Source organism: Aethalodelphis obliquidens, unplaced genomic scaffold (genome assembly GCF_003676395.1).
Source record: "Aethalodelphis obliquidens isolate GAN/ISIS:26980383/991018 unplaced genomic scaffold, ASM367639v1 scaffold23, whole genome shotgun sequence".
Taxonomy (NCBI): domain Eukaryota; kingdom Metazoa; phylum Chordata; class Mammalia; order Artiodactyla; family Delphinidae; genus Aethalodelphis; species Aethalodelphis obliquidens.
Genome location: NW_020837967.1, coordinates 20656901 through 20677172, shown reverse-complemented (window position 1 = coordinate 20677172; position 20272 = coordinate 20656901). Strand labels below are relative to the sequence as shown.

At 43.4% G+C, this 20272-nt stretch overlaps 1 protein-coding gene across 3 annotated transcripts in view; it reads left to right on the top strand.

The window, feature by feature from the left end:
* Positions 1 to 602: 602 nt before the first annotated feature.
* ITGA8 (integrin subunit alpha 8) overlaps positions 603 to 20272 on the top strand; it is a 181185-nt gene continuing 161515 nt past the window's right edge. For all 3 annotated transcript variants that reach the window (XM_027121954.1, XM_027121953.1, XM_027121955.1), the window contains exons 1-2: positions 603 to 930; positions 1626 to 1759. In XM_027121954.1, coding sequence (XP_026977755.1) covers positions 725 to 930; positions 1626 to 1759 — 340 coding nt within the window. In that variant the 5' untranslated portion in view covers positions 603 to 724. The remainder of the gene's footprint in view (positions 931 to 1625; positions 1760 to 20272) is intronic.

The window sequence follows — 20272 nt, the reverse complement described above, 5'->3', positions numbered from 1 at the left end:
ATATAGGGCCGAGTCATTCAACGTGTGCCACGTGCCTTTGAGAAAGACCTAAATAAAATCTCCAGGATTGCTCTGTTTATCAGTTACCTCGGCAGGGAGGTCGGGTAGAGGTGGGGAAGGAGAGGACTGTACAAACGCACATCGACTCTGAAAAGGTCTTCAGGCTGTAGAGGTGATGCAAAGATCCCGGCTTGGTCTGGCCTCGTCCCTCGTGCTGGGGTACGCTTTCACAGTCTTCCATTTGGGAGACACTGGAGTAAACCCTCGCCCCATGCGGCGGGGGCCAGGGGAGGGGGGAGATCGGCTTCCAAAAGCAATGGCTTGACTTGGCCTGTGTGAGGCTCAGATCGTTCTTGAGATGTAGAAAAGCCGGGCGGCCGAAACAGGCGCCGGCCGCCAGCGGAGCCGAGGGCGGCGAGGGAGTCGCGGACTCCGGCCCGCAGTGCGCTGACGCGCCGCTAGGAGGCGCCCCGACCGCGCCGCGGCCCCTCCCGCTGCCAGAGGAGGGCTCGGATCCCCTCCGCCAGCCCCCCGAGCCGCGGGACCAGGCGGCCGGCAGACCGCAGGGGACGCGCGGAGGATCGCCCGGGGCTGTCACCGCGGACGCGCCGCGCGCACCGACCCGGGCCGCGGGCATCGGGGACCGCCAGCCGCCACGCCCGCCGTTCCCCAGCCGGGGTCTTCGGCTCCCGCCGTCCGGTGAGCACCGGCCGGGCGGAGGGCGATGTCCGCCCGGGCCCGCCGCGGTCCCCGGGGCAACCGGGAGCCGCCCCTCGCGCCCCTCTGCTGCTTCTCGGCCGCGCTGGTGGTGCTGTGGTCGCCCGCCTCGCAGGCGTTCAACTTGGACGTGGACCAGCTCACGGTGTACGGCGGCCCCGAGGGCAGCTACTTCGGCTACGCGGTGGACTTCCACGTACCTGCCGCTCGCACGTAAGTTTCCCCGCGCGCGCGGGCCCACCCCGCCCCAGGATGGGTCCCTGCCCCTCTGCCGGGGGACCCGCGCCTGTCCCCGCAGCCTGATGGCAGGCGATCGTGAGAGCCCATCGCGCTGCCCGCTGGGGGTCCCGTCCGGCTCCCCGCCACCAGCCTCTTCTCTCGCCTTCCATGCTAGATGTGCCTTGTGAACTTTGAGCTAGGGACATGCCGCTTGCCTAGAATCCGAAGGTCCCCGGGAAGTCCCGAGACAAAGACTTCAGCATCGTACAAAGGGGGAAACGGGACCGAGCGGACTCAAGCCAGTGAAAACCACGACCGCAACATGGTCTGTTTATACGTAGCCTGTAACCGTTAAGGGTCTGGGCGCAAGTGCTGTCTGCTACAAGCAGCTGGGCTCTGTCCTTGGCTATTCCCCCCCACCCCCGCCCGCCCCTCTTCCCTCAACTCACTATATACATAGCTCCACCTAGAGAAGAATTAGGACTATTTGCACCCTCTTCCAAACCAGGTTTCAGACACCCATAGGTTTCCGCGAGGAAATCAGGTTTGACAGTCGGTCTCCATCCTAAACACGTTTCTGCCCTTGACCCCGACCCTAGTCTCCGTGGGCAGGCTGCTCCAGAGACTGCGTCGCCTGCGCTCACGTTTATGATTCCCAAGGAGTAATTCCTCTCCAACCCTTTTCGCAGAGCGAGTGTCTTGGTGGGAGCGCCCAAAGCCAACACCAGCCAGCCAGACATCGTGGAAGGGGGAGCTGTCTACTACTGTCCTTGGCCCGCCGAGGGGTCCGTGCAGTGCAGGCAGATACCGTTTGACAACACCAGTAAGTGATACTTGTCATTCTCAACTGTGGGTCCTGGTTTCAAAGAGCCACAGCCATCCTGGAGTCAACTGTCCACTTTCTTTGTGCTCACGTGGCCTGTCTGATGGGTCTGTGTTGTGGGCAGCGCAGGTCCCTAGAGAAATCAGCTTTTTAAAGCCGGAGTGAAGGGGAGGAAAATGTTGAGTGCACCCCAGAGGGGGAATGGTATTTTGAGCGTGGGTTTTTGGGCGCATCCTGGTAACTTCTGTTCCCTTACTCTTCCGAAAAAAGCATTTTCAGGGGGAGTGGATGGTTTGGAGAAAGGCAGATGTTATACCCTAACCTTGATTCCGGAGAGAATTTGGTTACTTCCCAAGGACAAATCTGGGAAAAGACAGATCCTTAGCATTAACAGTGCCCAAGCTCTGGAGGCAAGAGTCAGCTGCTACAAACCCAGATATCACTCTATGTTGCTGTTTAATTCTTTACAGAAAGACAGAGTTTTCTTTCAAAATATTGGACATTGGATGCAAACTAGTACAGGCAGAGTGTGGATGGATTACATTCATTTCCAAAATCCCTGGACAGATGTTTCTTATTTAATTAAAGGGAAAATACGTTTTAAACAATTCAGGCTGTTTATGTTTCCTCTGGTGTTTTCTCCTTGGGTCTTGAGAAAACAATTTAAACTTAATGCTTTCAAAAACGTTAACACTGAATGTTTTAATCTGTACTCCAAAACGTTATGAATTCAAAAGGTATATATTATCAGGAAGCAAATACCTCTTTTCAGAAAAATGTGAATGTGTCAACTCAAATAATGTTCTTTGATGAACAATCAATTAAAATACCTTTTGCACCACACAGCTATTTTATGATATATTCTTCAATATTGTTACATTAGTATGAATTTAGAATTTATGTAGAACATCAGTTTTCACAGAATTTTGATGAAATTGGATGGGTGTTATTTACCTGTTACTTTAACTGATTTGCAGTTTTTATTTTAAAGGAGAAAATAGTTTCAATTCTAAGTATATGGGAATCATTTCAAAGAAAAAACTCCTATGCAAGCATTAGCTTGAATTATGACCAAACTAGGAAATATTTTATGAAAACACTTTAAAATTATGTTTTTCATATGTGTCTATATATGGTCACAACAGCTCATTTACCATTTTATGACTAATTCAGTTATTTCATACCAATTTTTATAAACTTTTAAAGTTTAACTATTAGAAACTGGAAAAATTAAACCACTTGATATTAATTTGTGAAAGAAATCTTTCAATTTGTTGTTGAATCAGGACTTTAGATGCTTCTAATTACTGAGCTCTAGCTTGAGAATAAATTTCCTAAATCAGAACAATTAAGCATAAAGTTAAAGGTATTTTACTAATCCACATCAAAATCATTTGTATTTTAAATGTAAGCCTTGATAAATAAAAACATAAATTGTTGGCATACTTGAATTTAAGCTAAGGGAAATTAGCACTTGCATTTTGAGACATCTGATGTATTTTTACCAACAGTCAATCTATAGTCATGGACATGAATTTAATAACCTTCTAGAATAGTCCCATAACATATCAACATATCAAATCAGGATCTGGTTAGTATATTTTCTCTTTGATAAGGAAGAGTCAATATCTTATCCAGATAAGATAAGTCACACCTGAATACCTTTCTAAGTACTAATCCCAGTAGACATCACCGTTCAACAAATGAAAACCAGAGAATACAGACATCAATATGAATTATTGAAAACTGACCACTCCCAACCAAAGCTTTCCAGTGTTAAATTACAATAGGCAGCATTTCCCAAAAGTTCATTCTAAAGCAACTGTTCAGAGCTTTGAATTCAGTTTCCCACAGAGAACTAATGCTGAAAGATGGTGCTTTGGTTTCCAGAATAACCCATAGGAATGCACTTAACCCTTACTGTAGCTGAGTCATATTTGCAATGAAACAGTAGGGGACAAACTAGTACAATTCTGGCGATTAACTAAATAGGAAAATAATGAGTGTTGAGAAAATATCAGTGTTCCTTGGAGAAAGGGGGGTAGATGACACCTTCTGCACAGGTTCTCAGGAAGACATCTGGATGTTGCAAAGGGCTTTCGAGATTAATGCTGCTGGTTCTACAACTATGTCTTATTTTACTCCTAAATGGATGGGGTTTTTTTTCTTTTTTTTCTTTTCCTCACGGCATGCAGGATCTTAGTTCCCCAATCAGGGATCGAACCCATGTCCCCTGCACTGGAAGCATGGAGTCCTAACCCCTGGACCACCAGGGAATTCCCTGGGGTTTTTCTCTTGAGAGATGCATTCATCCTACTATTTTATACTTGCAACCATAATCGCCGTAACTTGAGGGTTCATTAAGTGGAACAAAGTGAGGGAACCAGGGAGGGAGATAGACGTTTCTGAAATAATTGAGCAAGAAATGAAAAAAAAAAAAAAAAAGCAAGGCATAGGAGGCCACACAACATTTGTAAGAAATGAATGGTCTATGACGGAATGAACAAAGCAGTGAACAGTGAAAGCCTGGGCGAGTTTCAGAGAGAGAAGAATGACTGAGAAAAGAAAGTTCCCCATTTAGCCATCAGGGGGTACTGTGGGCCCAGGAACCTTGGCTGCTACTGGGAATGGCCTGAGAATGGGTGGGGGAATAGGAATCAGAGGACTGTGGCTCAGGGGTTTGCTATTGAGTGGGGGCCAGCACACTACATACACATCATTTCTACCAAAGACCTTATCCATGAGCCACAAGACGGTGGAACTGCCAGTGAATGCCGTTTGCTGCAAAGCTGTGAAAGGAAGGGAGGGACAGCAGGAGCCTGTAGAGCTATTTCCAGTTCAAGTGTTGGTTCTGTGAGCAGAGTATGATCTTGGAACCAAAGATGAAAAGCAGAAACAGAGGCATTCTGGCTCTGGGTGTTGCAGTCAATACTACCAGATGTGTTGCATTTATTCATCACCTACTATGTACCAGTCACTTATACACGTTATTTCTAATCCATACAACAAAATGACCATGTAAAACCCATTTTATGAGTAAGGCAACAGACATCAAAGGTGTTTAAAAGATACATCCAAGGGCTTCCCTGGTGGCGCGGTGGTTGAGAATCTGCTTGCTAATGCAGGGGACACGGGTTCGAGCCCTGGTCTGGGAACATCCCACATGCCGCGGAGCAACTAGGCCCGTGAGCCACAACTACTGAGCCTGTGCGTCTGGAGCCTGTGCTCCGCAGCAAGAGGGGCCGCGACAGTGAGAGGCCCGCGCACCGCGATGAAAGCCCTCGCACAGAAACGAAGACCCAACACAGCCAAAAATAAATAAATTAAAAAAAAAAAAAAAGATACATCCAAGACCACACAATGGTAAACAGTAGGTGCAGGGCTGGTCCTAACAGACTGCAAGTTCAAGGTTGGATCCTATGGAGCTGAGGCACCGCTCACCTTCCCTCCCCCTCCTCCACTCCCCCACCCCAAAGTTACCTTCACAGGTTCCAGTTCAAATGATCCTCCAGAGAAGATCTGAAAGGGGAAAGCAGTTTGGGCAGAAGGTTGTGGAAACCAGAGGTCGTAGAGACAGCCTTTGTCTTGGTGGGAATGATGGGTTGTATATGCCCCCTCAGCTGCCTCTTGTCCTACCCTCTGCCCATGGGCAGCAACGTGCAGGTTTCCCCCAAAGAGGAAGAAAATTTCTCTGCTTGACAAAGTAGGGGCTCTGAGTGCTGGACACCCGCAAACTGAGATGCACATAATAGAGTGTGATGCGTCGGCATCAATATAGATCACGTTACAGATATACCTTTGTACAGAGAGCCAGGACTGTCTCTGTCTTCCACCCTGTCTGCTTTTACTATTACATCTGAATTCGAGACATTCTAAGTAAATTTGACCTTTTAATGATGTTGTTTCAACTTGTTCAGGCCCTGGGGGTGTCTATAAATTAATGCTGGCTGTGGTAACTTACTAAACTCTCTCAGCCTAGACACTGGGGGAGACTGGCCTATAATTTAGACCCTGAATCTGGTTGTGATCTTGAACCTTAGTTTATTTAAGGTCAACTGCCTTTTTTTTTCTTTCTGCCTTTGCGTTTGAAATATTTTTCATGAAATAGTAGTCATTTATTTTATTTTTACTTTATCCTATAACCTGGATTTTAAAAATTACTTACCATAAATGCAAAAATAGAGGAAGCTGGGAATTGCCTAGCACTTCAAATGTATGAATACTATTAAAATCTGTGGTCCTTTCAAGTATGAAAAAAGAAAACTTTCAGGAAGCATATGGTGGTGGGGAGGGAAAAGGGTAGATAATTTTCCTGCTCTGCACAAAATCAAGTGGCTCCAAAAATGTCCTCTCAGCTCCCTCCTGGCTTTCCTTCTTACCTCACTAAAATAAAATACCCCCAACACCAAACTGATTTCTTCCACTTTTGCCTCTAAACTGTGCCCCACGTCTTCAATGTAGAACATCACATCTGCCAAATTCATGCCTCTCCTTTCTAAATCTACTCCAAGGTTCATTGTTTTTCTTCTTCCTACATTTTCCAAACCCATGTGTGGATTACATAAAAACTCCTAGGTTACAGCTGTCCAGCTAGAAGAAGGGTGAATGAGACAATGAAACAGACAGTCCATCTTTGGAATGATAAGAAGGCAAATTGCAACAGTGGTAACAAAAGCGGAGTACACAAATATTTGATTGTTTTAAATGCTCGAATGCAACCTTTTGCAGTGAAAGATAATTGCATGTGCTAATAATGATGATAATAATCACAGCATTAGTAATCACGGAGGGGCAAATAGTTGGGAACCCTCCCAGTTAGAGACCCACTTACAGAGTGAACAGGAAGAGGTGGGAGGTACCATTGAGATTTGGAAATCATCTGAGAAAGACAACCAGCATTTGCCTGGCCTTAATTTAGCATCTTTGTGTTCAAAAAAAAAAAAAAGAAAAAAAAAGAAAGAAAGAAAAAAGTAAAACTTAAAATGGAAGACAATTTGGTTAGGGTATTTCAAAGCTCTAAAATGGTAAGATTTTTTCGGAATTGTGTTTTAGCTTGGAGCCGGGAAGCCTTTGTTGGGGGTGGAGGGGCGGGCAGGAGTCTGTTTTATTTTTCATTTCATGTCGAGTGAGCCCACAATAAGAAGCAGCTTAAAGCATCTGGCGCTGTGACTGGTACAGGGTTGTTTTTCGATAGCATTGGGTGTGCCCTTTTTCTCGTGTGAGGGTTGGGAAACATATTGGTCACATAAGTCTTGCTTTTCTAACTTCCTCAGAAAGAAACCAGTTTTTGTTCAGGAACAAAGCAAAGGCAAATGCAGGGCAGAGCTATCCCAGTAAATGACAGAGGAGATAACACCAAGGTGATAGAACTCAGAGGGAGCAGATATCTGGACTCCAGTAAGTTCAATTGAAAGTGGAAAAAAAAAAAAAAAAAAAAGAAAGGTGGAAGGCAGCCCAAAGATAACCTGCTCCTTTTAAGAATCAATATTGCCAGAGTTAGGGTAAGTTTTGCTTCTCACACACACATGAAAAAAAAAATGTATACACACACACACACACACACAGATTAGGGCAGAAAGCTTACTCTGCTAATTACTGATCCCGCTGAGTCATCAGGGGTGCTTAAGCTGGAAGGCTTACTTATTCTAGAAGCAGTTCATGATGGCTCCCATGACTGACAGGCTGGCCCAACAGATGCAACCAACATCCCTCAGCTTCTCGCAGTTGGCTCTAACTTTCATGTGACAGAACACAATGGCCATCGAAGTCCTGGCATGAGAAGTGAAGGGGGAGCAGTCCCCACAGCTCGCAGCACCGGAGGAAGCAATTAGAAAACGGAAGTCCTTGAAAGTCCAACTAGAAATGGGAAACAGATCTGCTCTACGGCTAGTTGGGTAGAATGAGCGTTAGGCGCCTGTTGCTTAATCTGCAAAATTCTTTCAAGAAGCTGGACGTGTGTGTGATGCAACAGGCTTCCGGGCTCTTGGCAGGAAGAATCCGTGCAGCAGCTGCAGCATTCTGGGAGGACTGTAAGAAATCGCCTTGAAATTGTTCCGAAGGCAAGAAAAACGCACTGGCGCATTGAAGCCGGCCAGGTGTGATGTACGAGTTCAAACTTTACCTGTTGTGTACAGAGTCCTGTATCTGTGAGTTGTGTTGATGAAGAGAATTGCTGACATTTCTAACAAGCTCAGCTAAGCAGTTCCCTGATGGACACCATCCAGATACACAAACATGGGTTTTTGAGGAAGAGAGAGAAAAGACTAATTATTGATCTTCTTAAAAGCGCGCACTTTAAAAATAGTTAATTTTCAGAATTCAGCTCAAATACATTTTCACATAACATTTTAGTGCATCAGGCAAGGTGTATGTGTATAATGGAACGCTAAAATAGATGAAAAGTAGTTTCGATTCTGGGTCACGTTTATAGGGATTTAAGGTAGATAAGCAAATCGTGATGCACGAATAAGCAATTTATACTTTAAACATCCTACCTAATACACCGGTGTTGCTCTGTTATGGACCTCAGCCAGGCAGCTCTCAGACCAGCCGGGAGGGAATGGGGCTCGTCTCTAGCCCTGCAGAAAGGCCAGCTCCTGGATCTCTGAGATTTAGACCCAAAGGTCTACAAGTGGAGGAATTCTTCTAGATCCACAGACACTGGCCAAAGTGATCAGTTACCCTTTTAATTGTTTTAGGAGAAGTAAAGCATAGATTATAAAAATAAGTCTTTATAGTAATGGTTGCCAGGCATTAGGAGTAGGAAAGAGGGGTTGTCTCCAAAGGGGAAGACCAAGGGAATTTGGGGAGCTGACGGAACTTCCTGCATCTTGATTGTGATGATGGATCCGTGACGGTATGTGTTTATCAAAATTCATTAAACGGTACATCACCAAGAGTGAACTGTACTGCGTGTAAATAAAACCAAGAAAGAAAGAAAAAGCATCATGGAGCACGGCCATTGCTATGAGCACGTGGGCTTAAACTCTAGACGACGGGAAGGTCCGATGTAATAATAGCTGGAAGTATAAGGACACATCCCTGAAAAGCTAAGTAAGTCACCTTACTGCCCCCAAATAGGGCCAAACAATGTGTCAGATCTTCAGACCTTCTACACATTGTTTAAATAAAGAACACTATATTCCGAACGTGTTTGGCAAGAAAACTGTGAATGGATGGGCTTCCCTGGTGGCGCAGTGGTTGAAAGTCTGCCTGCCGATGCAGGGGATGGGGTTCGTGCCCCGGTCCGGGAAGATGGGAGGATCCCACATGCCACGGAGCGGCTGGGCCCGTGAGCCATGGCCACTGAGCCTGCGCGTCCGGAGTCTGTGCTCCGCAACGGGAGAGGCCACAACAGTGAGAGGCCCGTGTGCCGCAAGGCCCGTGTACCGCAAAAAAAAAAAAAAAAGAAAACTGTGAATGGAAACAGTTGAATCAGAATAAATCTTTGCAACGAAGCATCATACTTACTAATTCTCATATCCTTGCTGAAATTTAGGGGCATGGGACCTCTCATTGATCATCATTAAACTAAGGAGGTCTTACTTCAAACACATTATTGTAGTAATCAAAAGTAGTATAACTGCACTGCAGAGCATTAACTTATTAACATTAGGTCAATTTTATTCTTAAGCTCTGAGAGTTGACACGTGGCCACAGATTTGTGTATGATGTTGCAAAAGCCTCTGTATCCATCTGCTCTGATTTACAGGACATGTAGAGATGAGAGAGAAGGGCACACACCATTGCTACAGGAATAGGTTTATGCGAGGACCCTACACAGCCCAGGTTACACACAGCATCTTACCCCAGGTGTACTGGGTCAGGGCCAACTCCCCCCAGCCAGGTTACGGCTCCATTTCAGATCGGTTTGTTGTCATTCCCCACGATTTGCCCACGTGCCTCTGGCATAAGCCACCCCCACCTCTTATCATATGGTTTCCATAATACGTCACGGCACAGCTTACCTCTCAGCATCTATTAGGTACACCCGTGTCCCCACTTACCCTGAGCCCATGTCCTGGTGCCTCTCTCTTAACCACCCAGAACATCTTATTTTCCAGGAACGATTTTCTGGTATTTTTCTGGCTTCTCTCCTCCTACAATTCCCAGTGGAAAATACGTTTCAAAAATTAATTCTAAAGTTGCTGCAGATCCTTTTTTAGAAGAAAGGGTGCATAACACTAAAAAATAACATTTTCAAACATCCTACATATGGATGTGTCTCATGTAAATGATGGTATAAATCACACAATTGGGTATTATAGAACCATAAAAAAATGAAGCCTACCAAGAATCAGGATTAAAATGGGGAAATGCTTTTGTTTTAATATTAAGTGAGGACTTCCCTGGTGGCACAGGGGTTAAAAAATCCGCCTGCCAATGCAGGGGACATGGGTTCGAGCCCTGGTCCGGGAAGATCCCACATGCCGCCAAGCAACTAAGCCCGTGCGCCACAACTACTGAGCCTGCACTCTAGAGCCTGCGAGCCACAACTACTGAGCCCGTGTGCCACAACTAATGAAGCCCACGCACCTAGAGCCTGTGCTCTGCAACAAGAGAAGCCACCGCAATGAGAAGCCCACGCACCGCAACAAAGAGTAGCTCCCGCTCGCTGCAACTAGAGAAAGCCCACGCGCAACAAAGACCCAATGCAGCTAACAATAAATAAATTTATTTAAAAAAAACTAAGTGAAAAACATAAAATTCAAAATTGTGTCTACAACTTGTAGAAGAGTACAAGAGATGATATGCAATGAGAGGCTATCAGGAAATGTAATTAAAGCTGTTTTTTTTTCTTCTTTTTCTAGTGCATTTATTACTTATTTGTAAAAACCATGAACAGGTATTTATCTATGATCAGGAAAAATAAAGATAAAATGAAACATGCAAAAATGTCTAAATGAAATTATTGAGTTCACGGAAGTGTTATGGAGATTAACAATGGAAAACCACAATTCAGGTTCTGTATTGGCTGAAAGCAATCTTAGTTGCTTCCTCTTTTGTCTTGAGTGTAGGTGGTAGAGTAGTTTAGAAATGTACTTATTTACGCAGAGGTGTTTATGCTTCAAAATACTGAAGACCAAGGGTGTTTTCAATGACAGTCATATGTGTAAAAATAAGAAGGTGCAGTGTATCTCCTGTTTTCATTCTAGATTGCTCCTACATCAATAGAAACATAGGCTTGGTGGTCTGACATAACAGTTTCTAGAGCCTTTTAGAATAAGAGAGCTGTTTGTGGAGGCAAACTGCCTTACTGAGTCCACCAAATTAAAGGCTGATTTCATCCAGAAACGCCCTCATAGACATATCCAGAAATAATGTTCAGTCAAATATCCAGGCATCTCATGATCCAGTCAGGTTAACACACAAAATTAACCATCACATCTTCTTTGAGACTTACAATATATAGTCTCCTTGAAAAGGCACTGAGAATTCATGAACGAAAGAAACCCGTTGGACCCACAGGATAGAATATTTTTTGACAGTCATTTCTCCTCACATGTCTTAAGCCAAAGAATGCCCAGGGATTACTGTAGTATCAAATAACCCAAAATCTCTGGCTTAAACCAACAAGGTTTATTGCTTTTTCACACTATCTGGTTAATATGAACTGGAGAGGAGCCTCTGCTTATTCAAGTGACCCAAAGACCCATGCGGATGGAGATTCCTCATTGACACATGCTTTCAAGGTCACTCTAACTGGGAAGGCATGTGGCAAATTGCACATCGTCTATTAAAAGTTCCGCCAGGAATTGACATTTACTACTTCTGCTCACATTTGGTAGACCAAAGCACGCCTAGAGGTTGGCCAGGCCAACTTATTTGAATATCTAACACTTTGTGGTAGACTGGTGTATTTACGCACACCTATCAAAACTCTTTGTGCACAACCTTTAGAAGAATACTAGAAAGGAAATGCAATAGAAGAGGTTGTCTTTGCAAATGCGATGAAAACAGGTTTTTCTTCTATTTCTAATGGACATATTTTTCAGGACCTTTTTAGGGGGGACCTGAAATAACATAGTTCTTTGGGGCTACGGTCCCAATCCCCACATGTATGGTAAGAAGCAGACACATGGCAAGGAAACGAAGGTGTTTCTATCAACAGATGTGAAGATATGGGTGAAACTCATACTGACAATCAGTTCTCAACTTGTTCCACCTGGCCTCCATTCTTTGGCACAGATATTGTCTGGGAGGACTGAGTACCCTTCATCCTTTAAGTCAGGCTCCTTGGGTGACATGTTATTAAATCATAATGTCTTTTCCCTTCAAAGCATCCTTTGGTTAACTTTAACTCATTTTTACTTACAAAATGCAGTTGACCCTTGAATAACAGGGATTTGAACTGTGCCAATCCATTTATAGGAGGATTTTATTTCAATAAATATTACATTATTAAAGGATCCTTGGATGGTTGAGTCTGCAGATGCAGAGCTGTGGTTACAGAGGGCAGACTGTAGAACTTGAGCACCTGACACTTTTGGTATCCTTGGTGAGTCCTGGAACCAATCCCCAGCATCGTTCAAGGGTCAACTATTTTCTCTTAAGGAACAGTGGACTTGAAAATAAAGCTTACAGTTAGCAAACAGTAAAATCAAATTTCAGGGACAAGAGGAGCGTTAGTAACTTTCTTCAAGCGGGTGCTGTCCTTGACCCTGGAATTATGGCCATGAACTTACCCTTGTGGGATTTATAGTGAATAGCCAGTGGCAAGTTGAGAAAAAGTAAGGCAAGGCTAAGGGGACAGAGAGTGGGGTGTGTGTGTGTGTGTGTGCGCGCGTGCACGCGCACACGCGTGCATGCGCACGTACACTTTCTTTTTTAGATTGGCTGCGGTATTATTTTCCTGTTGCTGCTGTAACAAATTACCACGTACTTCGTGGCTTTGAACAACACAAATTGATTATCATAGAGTTCTGGAGGCCAAGTCTAAAATGGGTCTCACTGGACTAAAATCAAGGTGTTGGCAGAGCTGCGCTCCTTCTGGAAGCTCTGGGGAAGAATCTGGTTTCTTGCTTTCTCCAGCTTCTGGAAGTTGCCCACATTCCTTGATTCATGGTCCTCCTCCACTTTGAAAGCCAGCAATGTTCGGCTGAGTGCTTCTCACACTGCCGTGTTTCTCGTTCTCCTTTTCTGCCTCCTTGTTTCACATGAAAGGACCTGTGTTATTACTTTGGGCCCTCCAGATAATCCAGGGTAATCTCCCTATTTTAAGGTCAACTGATTAGCAACCTTAATTCCATCTGCAGCCTTAATTCTCCTTTGTCGTGCAACCTAACATAGTCGGGTTTGGGGCATTAAGATGGAGACATCTTGGGGGCTATGATTTTGCTTACCGGAGGTGGTCAGAGAAAGTTTCACTGAGGAGGTGATGTTTGAGCACGGGCCTAAATTAAGTGAGGGAAGGAACCATGTGGTATGGGGCAGGGGGAATGTTCTACGTTGCAGGAGAGTCAATGTTAAGTCCGGAGAGGATAGTGTTCTTGGGAAATGGAGAAAGGCCACTGGGTTAAAGAGAAGTAAGTCAAGAAAAGAATGATAGAAAATGAGGCCCGAGAACCAGGTCTAGGCAAGATTATATAGCACCTTAAAAGCCAGAGATAGGACTTTGGATTTTATTCTAAGAGTGATGGGCAGCCAATGGTGTTTTGAGTAGACAAGTAACAGAATTTGAATTATGTTTTTAAAAGGATCGGTTTAATAGCGTGTAGGCAACCAAGAGCGGAAGCAAGGGGATGGGGTAAGAGACAGACCCATCGTCTGGTGGTAGAAAAGTGCAGTTTGGGTTGAATGATAGCACTTAGGGTTGAGAAATGGTTGGATTTGGGATTTATTTGAAAGTGCAGTTGGTAGAATTTTCTTTATGGATCAGATGAAGGGTACAGAAGAAGGAGAAAAATCTGATCTGAGTAACTGGAGGAATGGGACTGAGACAGGAAACAGCGGGGAAGGAGCAAATCTTAGAGAAAATATCCAGTTGAGTCCAGACACGAGAAACTGGGGATGCTTATTAGACATCCAAGTGATGTCAAGCGAGCAGTTAGATAAATAAACCCGTGGTTCAGGCAAGAGGTTTGGAGATTTAAATGTGGAAGTTGTAAGTATGTAGATGATATTTAAGGCCATGACTTAGGGAGATGGTGGGAATGAAGACAAGAAGTGAGGAGAAGCGAAGTGAAGCAAAGAGAAGAGAGGAGGGGAGGGGAGGGGAAAGGTCAAGGTTGAGACAGAGTCCTGGAGTCCCTGACATTTAAAGAAAAATTAGAGAATTGAGGAGGATGTGTAAACAATGATAAGAAGGAGTGGCCGGTTAGACAAAGGAGGTCAAGAAGCCAGTGAAGCAATTCGTGTGCATTGGAGTGAACCTTGAACATCTGATTTGGTCACAGAAAGTGACTGACGGCTGATAAAAGTAGTTGCAGGGGCATGAGTGTCAGGAGAGAATGGGAGAAGACCAACAGGAGACAGCAAGTCTGTAGAGCCATTTTTTCCCAAGGAGTTCCACCCCAAATGGGACCACAGAAATGAAATCATCGAGAAGACATGACAGCGTGTTTGTAATCTAATAGGAATCGTCCGGTCGATAGGGAAATGATGATGTTGATTAAAGGAGGAGAAGGGTGTGCAGAAACAGATTCCTGAGTAGATGAAAAGGGCTGGGTGGGACTTAACACAGATGGAGGGATTGGCCTTGGAGGAGCACAAAGACGGCCCATCCTTAGAGAGCAGAGAAAGCAGAGCGAGAGTGGGTTTGTGGGTTTGGCAATAGAAGGAAGAAAACGATCTTCTTTCATTTCATCTATTTTTCAGTGACATAAAAAGCAAGATTATCAGCTGAGAGTGAGGAAGTAGACGGAGAAGGTTGAGATAAGGAGAAAATGTAAATAGTAACAGTGAAATGGCAGAATGCATTAAGCAACAAAGCGCACAGGGACTGCCTGGTAAATCCTACTTAAAATCTGAATTTATTTGGGGAGGGAATACATTTTGCCTCTGCTCAACCTATAGTATGGTCCTACTTGTTTGGGGTAGGGTTTAAGATTTCCCAGACGATAATCCCATCTTGGGTATTAATCTTCCATAAGTATACACTGCAGAAACAGAAGGTTTGAATGCTGAAGTTCCTGTTTTGTGTAATGTTGGGAATGGTGATTTTGTTTTAAAACCACAAAATGAACCATTTTGTTAGATGATGGTTGGTTCCCTTTTTACCACATCTTCTGGCAACAGGGATGAGGTCCTGAGGAAAATACAAGCATACAACAGGAGCTTTTCAAGCGCTATTGGGAGGCAAGTTTATATAGCCTTCATCCTGAAACCCAATCATATCCTGTATTTAAAAGTATTGCTTTGAGGTCATAGTGAAGAGATTTATGTCGTTCAGTCTGCTTCCTGAGATTCCCATGCTGAGAGATTTTCATAACTTCTTGAAGCAAATGCATTTTGGGGACCCGAACAGAGAAGCATGCTATTCTCTTCACAATTGGAAGGTGACATATAAGTTAAGAGTTCTCATTTCCCCAGCTATGTCAAGAGCCAAGATATTCGATCCCAGGTAATTATTCCAAGTATGCGAAAATCTAGAGATGAGAGAAAGTGAAAAATTCAAGGAGCTGAAAGAAAATCACTATGGTTGGGAATGGCATGAAATGACGATGCTGGCAAGATAAGGGTGGGATATGGCTGGTTTTAAGAATTTTGGCATTTTAGAAAGAACTCTAGTGTCAGGATGGAGAATGCATTTGAAGGTGACAAGCCTGGAAGAAGGGAAACCAGGTAGGGGACCACTGCAGCCACTGAGGCTAAAGAAATGGGAGTCACCCCAGGGAAGTGGCCCAGGAATGGAGAGAAACAGATGGACTTGAGAGAGATCTAGAAGGAGGCACCAGCAGGAATTGGTAACTGAGTGGCGATGGGAGGTGTGGTACAGGGTTGGTGGTTGTCAAGGATGCATTCCAAGCTTCTGGCTTGGTTCACGGGGCTGCCATTCTACTAGGTATAAATAGCAAGCAAGACAGACGTGCTCGCTGGGCTTGAAATGTTCAAGTCCAGTGGAAGAGAAGACGAGTGCCTGGCAGCCCTAACAGAGGGATAAGCGCTATAACAGGAGAAAGTGGAAAAGGGTTTAGGTGTGCAAAAGAGGGCTCTTGTTCTTGACTGAAGGGGGAACTTTTTGTGTGGCTGGGAAAGCGTCTCGGAGGAGGCATCATTAAAGGTCAGAGGTGAAGGGTGAATGTGTGTGTGTGTGTGTACACACACGCACACACGTGTCTCTCTCGAGGTGGGTGAGATGGGAAGGAAAACCATTCCAGCCAGTGTATGTGAGGTGGAGTGGGTTGTAGCAGGTGAGGTCAAAGTTGAGATTCAGTCTCTACCACCCACCTGTAACCAGCTCTGCCCCGCAGATTTGCCTGTTTCCTACGAGGAGCCACAGAGCGTTGTGTCTGATCTGCCCCAGCTGGCTTCTCATCTCCCTTTGGAGAGGTGATTCTTTCATTTCTTGATATTTGCTCCTCTAGCTGCATCACGTAAATGAGAACACACACCCAAGGAATTACTTGCATCATACCAACAAAAGTCCATATGTATTTCTAGAGCAAACCTTACATATGGCCTCCGTCAAATTACATATGAAAAACATTTAAATGATTTTATAGGATGTAGAAACAAATGTCTGAGGAACACTAGCTAGGCCCTATTGATTATTAAAAACAGGAAGTTGGAAACGTGGTCTTTATTCTCCAGAAGATGATATAGATGTGGAAATAATTGTAGCAGAAAACTGATATTCTCATCTAGATCAGGAAAACTATATAATAGGAAGATTGTAATACAATATTTACTAGTGCCATCCAAAACCCATATTTATGAACATTGTTACTAGAACTCTAAAAGCATACTTTCAGCTCATTTAACATTATTAGTTATTTAGTTATGTGTGGAACCAAACATTTAAATAGTGATATGAAAAATACAATTTAAAATAAAAGCCTCATGATTTCCAGAAAAGAAATGTCTTAAACTAGAGGAATGAGCTAGAAGCCTCAAACTCTGAATGGCTGGATGGGTTTATAAAACAACAGTGAGTGTGTCCAGGGAGGGGGGATTCCAATGGCCCTTCACTTACTACTTTATACAATTTTTTATACAAGTTTTCTTACTTTATATTGTTTGAATTTTTAAAAACAATAATCTGAAAGAATTTCAATTTGAAAAGAAAGAGTTTGGGGCCTTACATTTTATTTTATCTTATTTCACTTCATTTTTTATTTCACCTGCATTTCTTCACTACATTTTCTCCCATATATTCTCCATGATTCTTTTTTTTTAAAAAAAACTTTAAAAAAAAAAAAAAAACTTTAAAAAAATAATTAATTAATTTTTTTGCCTGCATTGGGTCTTCGTTGATGCAGGTGGGCTTTCTCCAGTTGTAGCGAGCAGGGGGCTACTCTTTGTTGCAGTGCACAGGCTTCTCATTGCGGTGACTTCTCTTGTTGCAGAGCATGGGCTCTAGGCGCGTGGGCTTCAGTAGTTGTGGCATGTGGGCTCAGTAGTTGTGGCACACGAGCTCACTTGCTCCGTGGCATGTGGGATCTTCCCGGACCAGGGCTCGAACCTCTGTCCCCCGCACTGGCTGGTGGATTCCTAACCACTGCGCCACCACCGGGGAAGTCCCTCCGTGATTCTTAACCATGTGTGAATGGCTATTTGTCAAGCATGGCCCTACATTTTAAAGCAGCTTTTAAGAAAGTGATTTGGATTAATTGACAAAAAAGGAGGAGTGGAATTTTGCAAGAGAAGCTTCATGTACAAAGTCTGGGAGTAAGACTCAATAGGGAACAGAGAGGAAGCTGCCTGAATGGAAGGAAACGCCATATCTGGAGATCAGGTGTGGGGTCTGGGACCTACATGGTGGAGGGCGGGATAGTTAGATCTGATCTACTAGGTAATGGCAAGAAAACGAGTATGCCCGTGTGTGTTTGTGTGTGTGTTTGTGTACATGCACACCTTTGTATACAGTATACATATATGATATAAATAATAAATCTCAGTTATAATAGAATGTTTATTTAATCAGAATAACATATTTCTGTCCACAATGGATGAATGAATAAAGAAGATATAGATATCTTATATACATGTGTATATATATACATGCACACACAATAGACTATTACTCAGCCATTAAAAAGGAGGAACCCCTGCCATTGGCATAATGGACCTTGAGAGTATTATGCTAAGTGAAATAAGTCAGACAGAGGAAGATAAATACTGTATGATCTCACTCATGTATGGAATCTAAAGAAAAAAAGAACATCTCATAGAAAAAGAGATCAGACTTATGGTTATACCAGAGCTGGGGGATGGGGAGAAGGGAGTCAAAAGGTAAAAACTTCCAGCTATTAGATAAATAAGTACTAGGGATGTAATATACACCATGATGACTATAGTTAACGTATATAAAATAATGCATGTATACACATAAACACACACACACATATATATGTACAGTATATATGAAAGTTGTTAAGAGACTCGATCCTAAGAGTTCTCATCATCAGGAACACATTTTTTCTTTTTGTGTGTGTGTGTCTATGTGAGATGATAGGTATTAACTTAACTTACTCTGGTGACCATTTCACAATATATGTAAGTCAAATCATTATGCTGTGCACTTTAAACTTACACTGTGCTGTATGTCAATTATATCTCAGTATAACTGGGGGAAAAAAGAGTAACACGTTTTTTGAACGTTATATGAAAAAATGAATTAGTGTGATATTTCCTTAAACACTTGAAAATTCCCAGTAAGATGATCAAGAGTATGAAGGCTACAGAGGTATTCTTTCATGGTTTTTAATTGTGGTTTTGGAATATTGGGAGGCATACATTTGGAAGTTTAATTTTCTAGGACATAAAAATTGACCCCCCCAAAAAAAAAAATTGACCCAGATTCTTTTCTTGGATTTGTTTCTTTTAGACAAGGAGTTCTCTGGCTACCGATATTTTATTTTAAATTTTACATAGGAGTATTCCTTGTTCTCAGATACATAGCTTCAATTTGAATGAAACACTTACAGCATCCACTGATGAAGGAAAAGATTATAAATAAACATTTAAAGATTTCCTTTCCCCTTTTCCTGATTAAAAATGTCTGGACAGCTCCTGCGACAGCTTTAAAAAAATCTCTAGGGTGAAGCACTTGAAGTAATGACTGAAGATTACAGGGAAACTTACTGTTTTCCAGGACAAGGCTGAGAACTTTATAGTTTTTCAGAAACCCCCCATCTGCCAAAATGTCTGCTGCACCTGTGTCAATCTCAGCTCTTCTCTCTCACCCATGGTGATCTACCCTCACTTCTTGTAATTTCTCGCATTCTACTCAGTGAAAAGATTATAAAAATCTGCTTGTAGCCCATATGTGCACCATATTCTACATTCCCTCACTCACTCCTGCTCAGAAATGAATATTCCCGTAAAAAAGCAGAATGTTAGTAGGTTTGCCACCCACTGATTGCCCAGAGACCAAAGTTACCAATTAAGAGAGATGGCTTCAAAGCCTAGAAATGTCGGACAGGCCAAATCAATTTTATTGCTACCACCCATCTAGATTTCTCAGGTTGACCTACAGATGTCTTGATTTTATCTCTAGGTTTTCTTTTTTCAGATCATAGACGTAATAACGTTCACTGTAAAAACTCAAACAACACAGAAATATATACAATTAAAGTATAAAAAGCCACTACAGCAGGTACACTCCCTGCCTTCGAGAGAACCGTCACAAACAGTTCAGTGTCTATATGTTCACACACCCATACACAGAACATTTTGAATTTAAAGGATCATACTGAACAATATCCTAGACAAGCTTCTGAATGAATAGATGGGAGTTTGGTCATTCATTCAACAAACTCTTACAGAGGACTCACTATGTGTCAGGCATTGTTCTAGAAGTGGGGAACACAGCAGTGAAGCAGAGAACGTCTCTGTTCATGGGATTCATGTATATTTGGAAGGGAATGGATAGTCAGTAAACAGGCAAACTAAGAAATAAGATCATCTCAATTAATGGTAAGTGCTATGAAGAAAAGTCTAAAGGGTAACGGGAGAGAATGACTTAGGGTAGGGTGAACTAGCTGCTCAGGGAAGGGGGTCTCAGAGGAAGTGGCATTTGAGCTAAACCCTGAGTGACAGGAAGGAGGGAGCCATGCAGAAAACTGTGGGAAGAGTATATGCAATGAGGAGACAGAAAAGGCTGGGCGTGTTCAAGAAGGGCGGTGTAGGGACTTTCCTGGCCGTCCAGCGGTTAAGACTTCGCCTTCCAATGCATGGGGTGTGGGTTTAATCCGTGGTTGGGGAGCGAAGATCCCACATGCCTCAGGGCCGAAAAAGCAAAACATAAAACAGAAGCAATATTGTAACAAATTCAATAAAGACTTTAAAAAAAAAAAAAAAAGGTGGTTGTCTGAAGCTTAATGAGCTGGGAAAGCAGGAGGAGATGGTAGG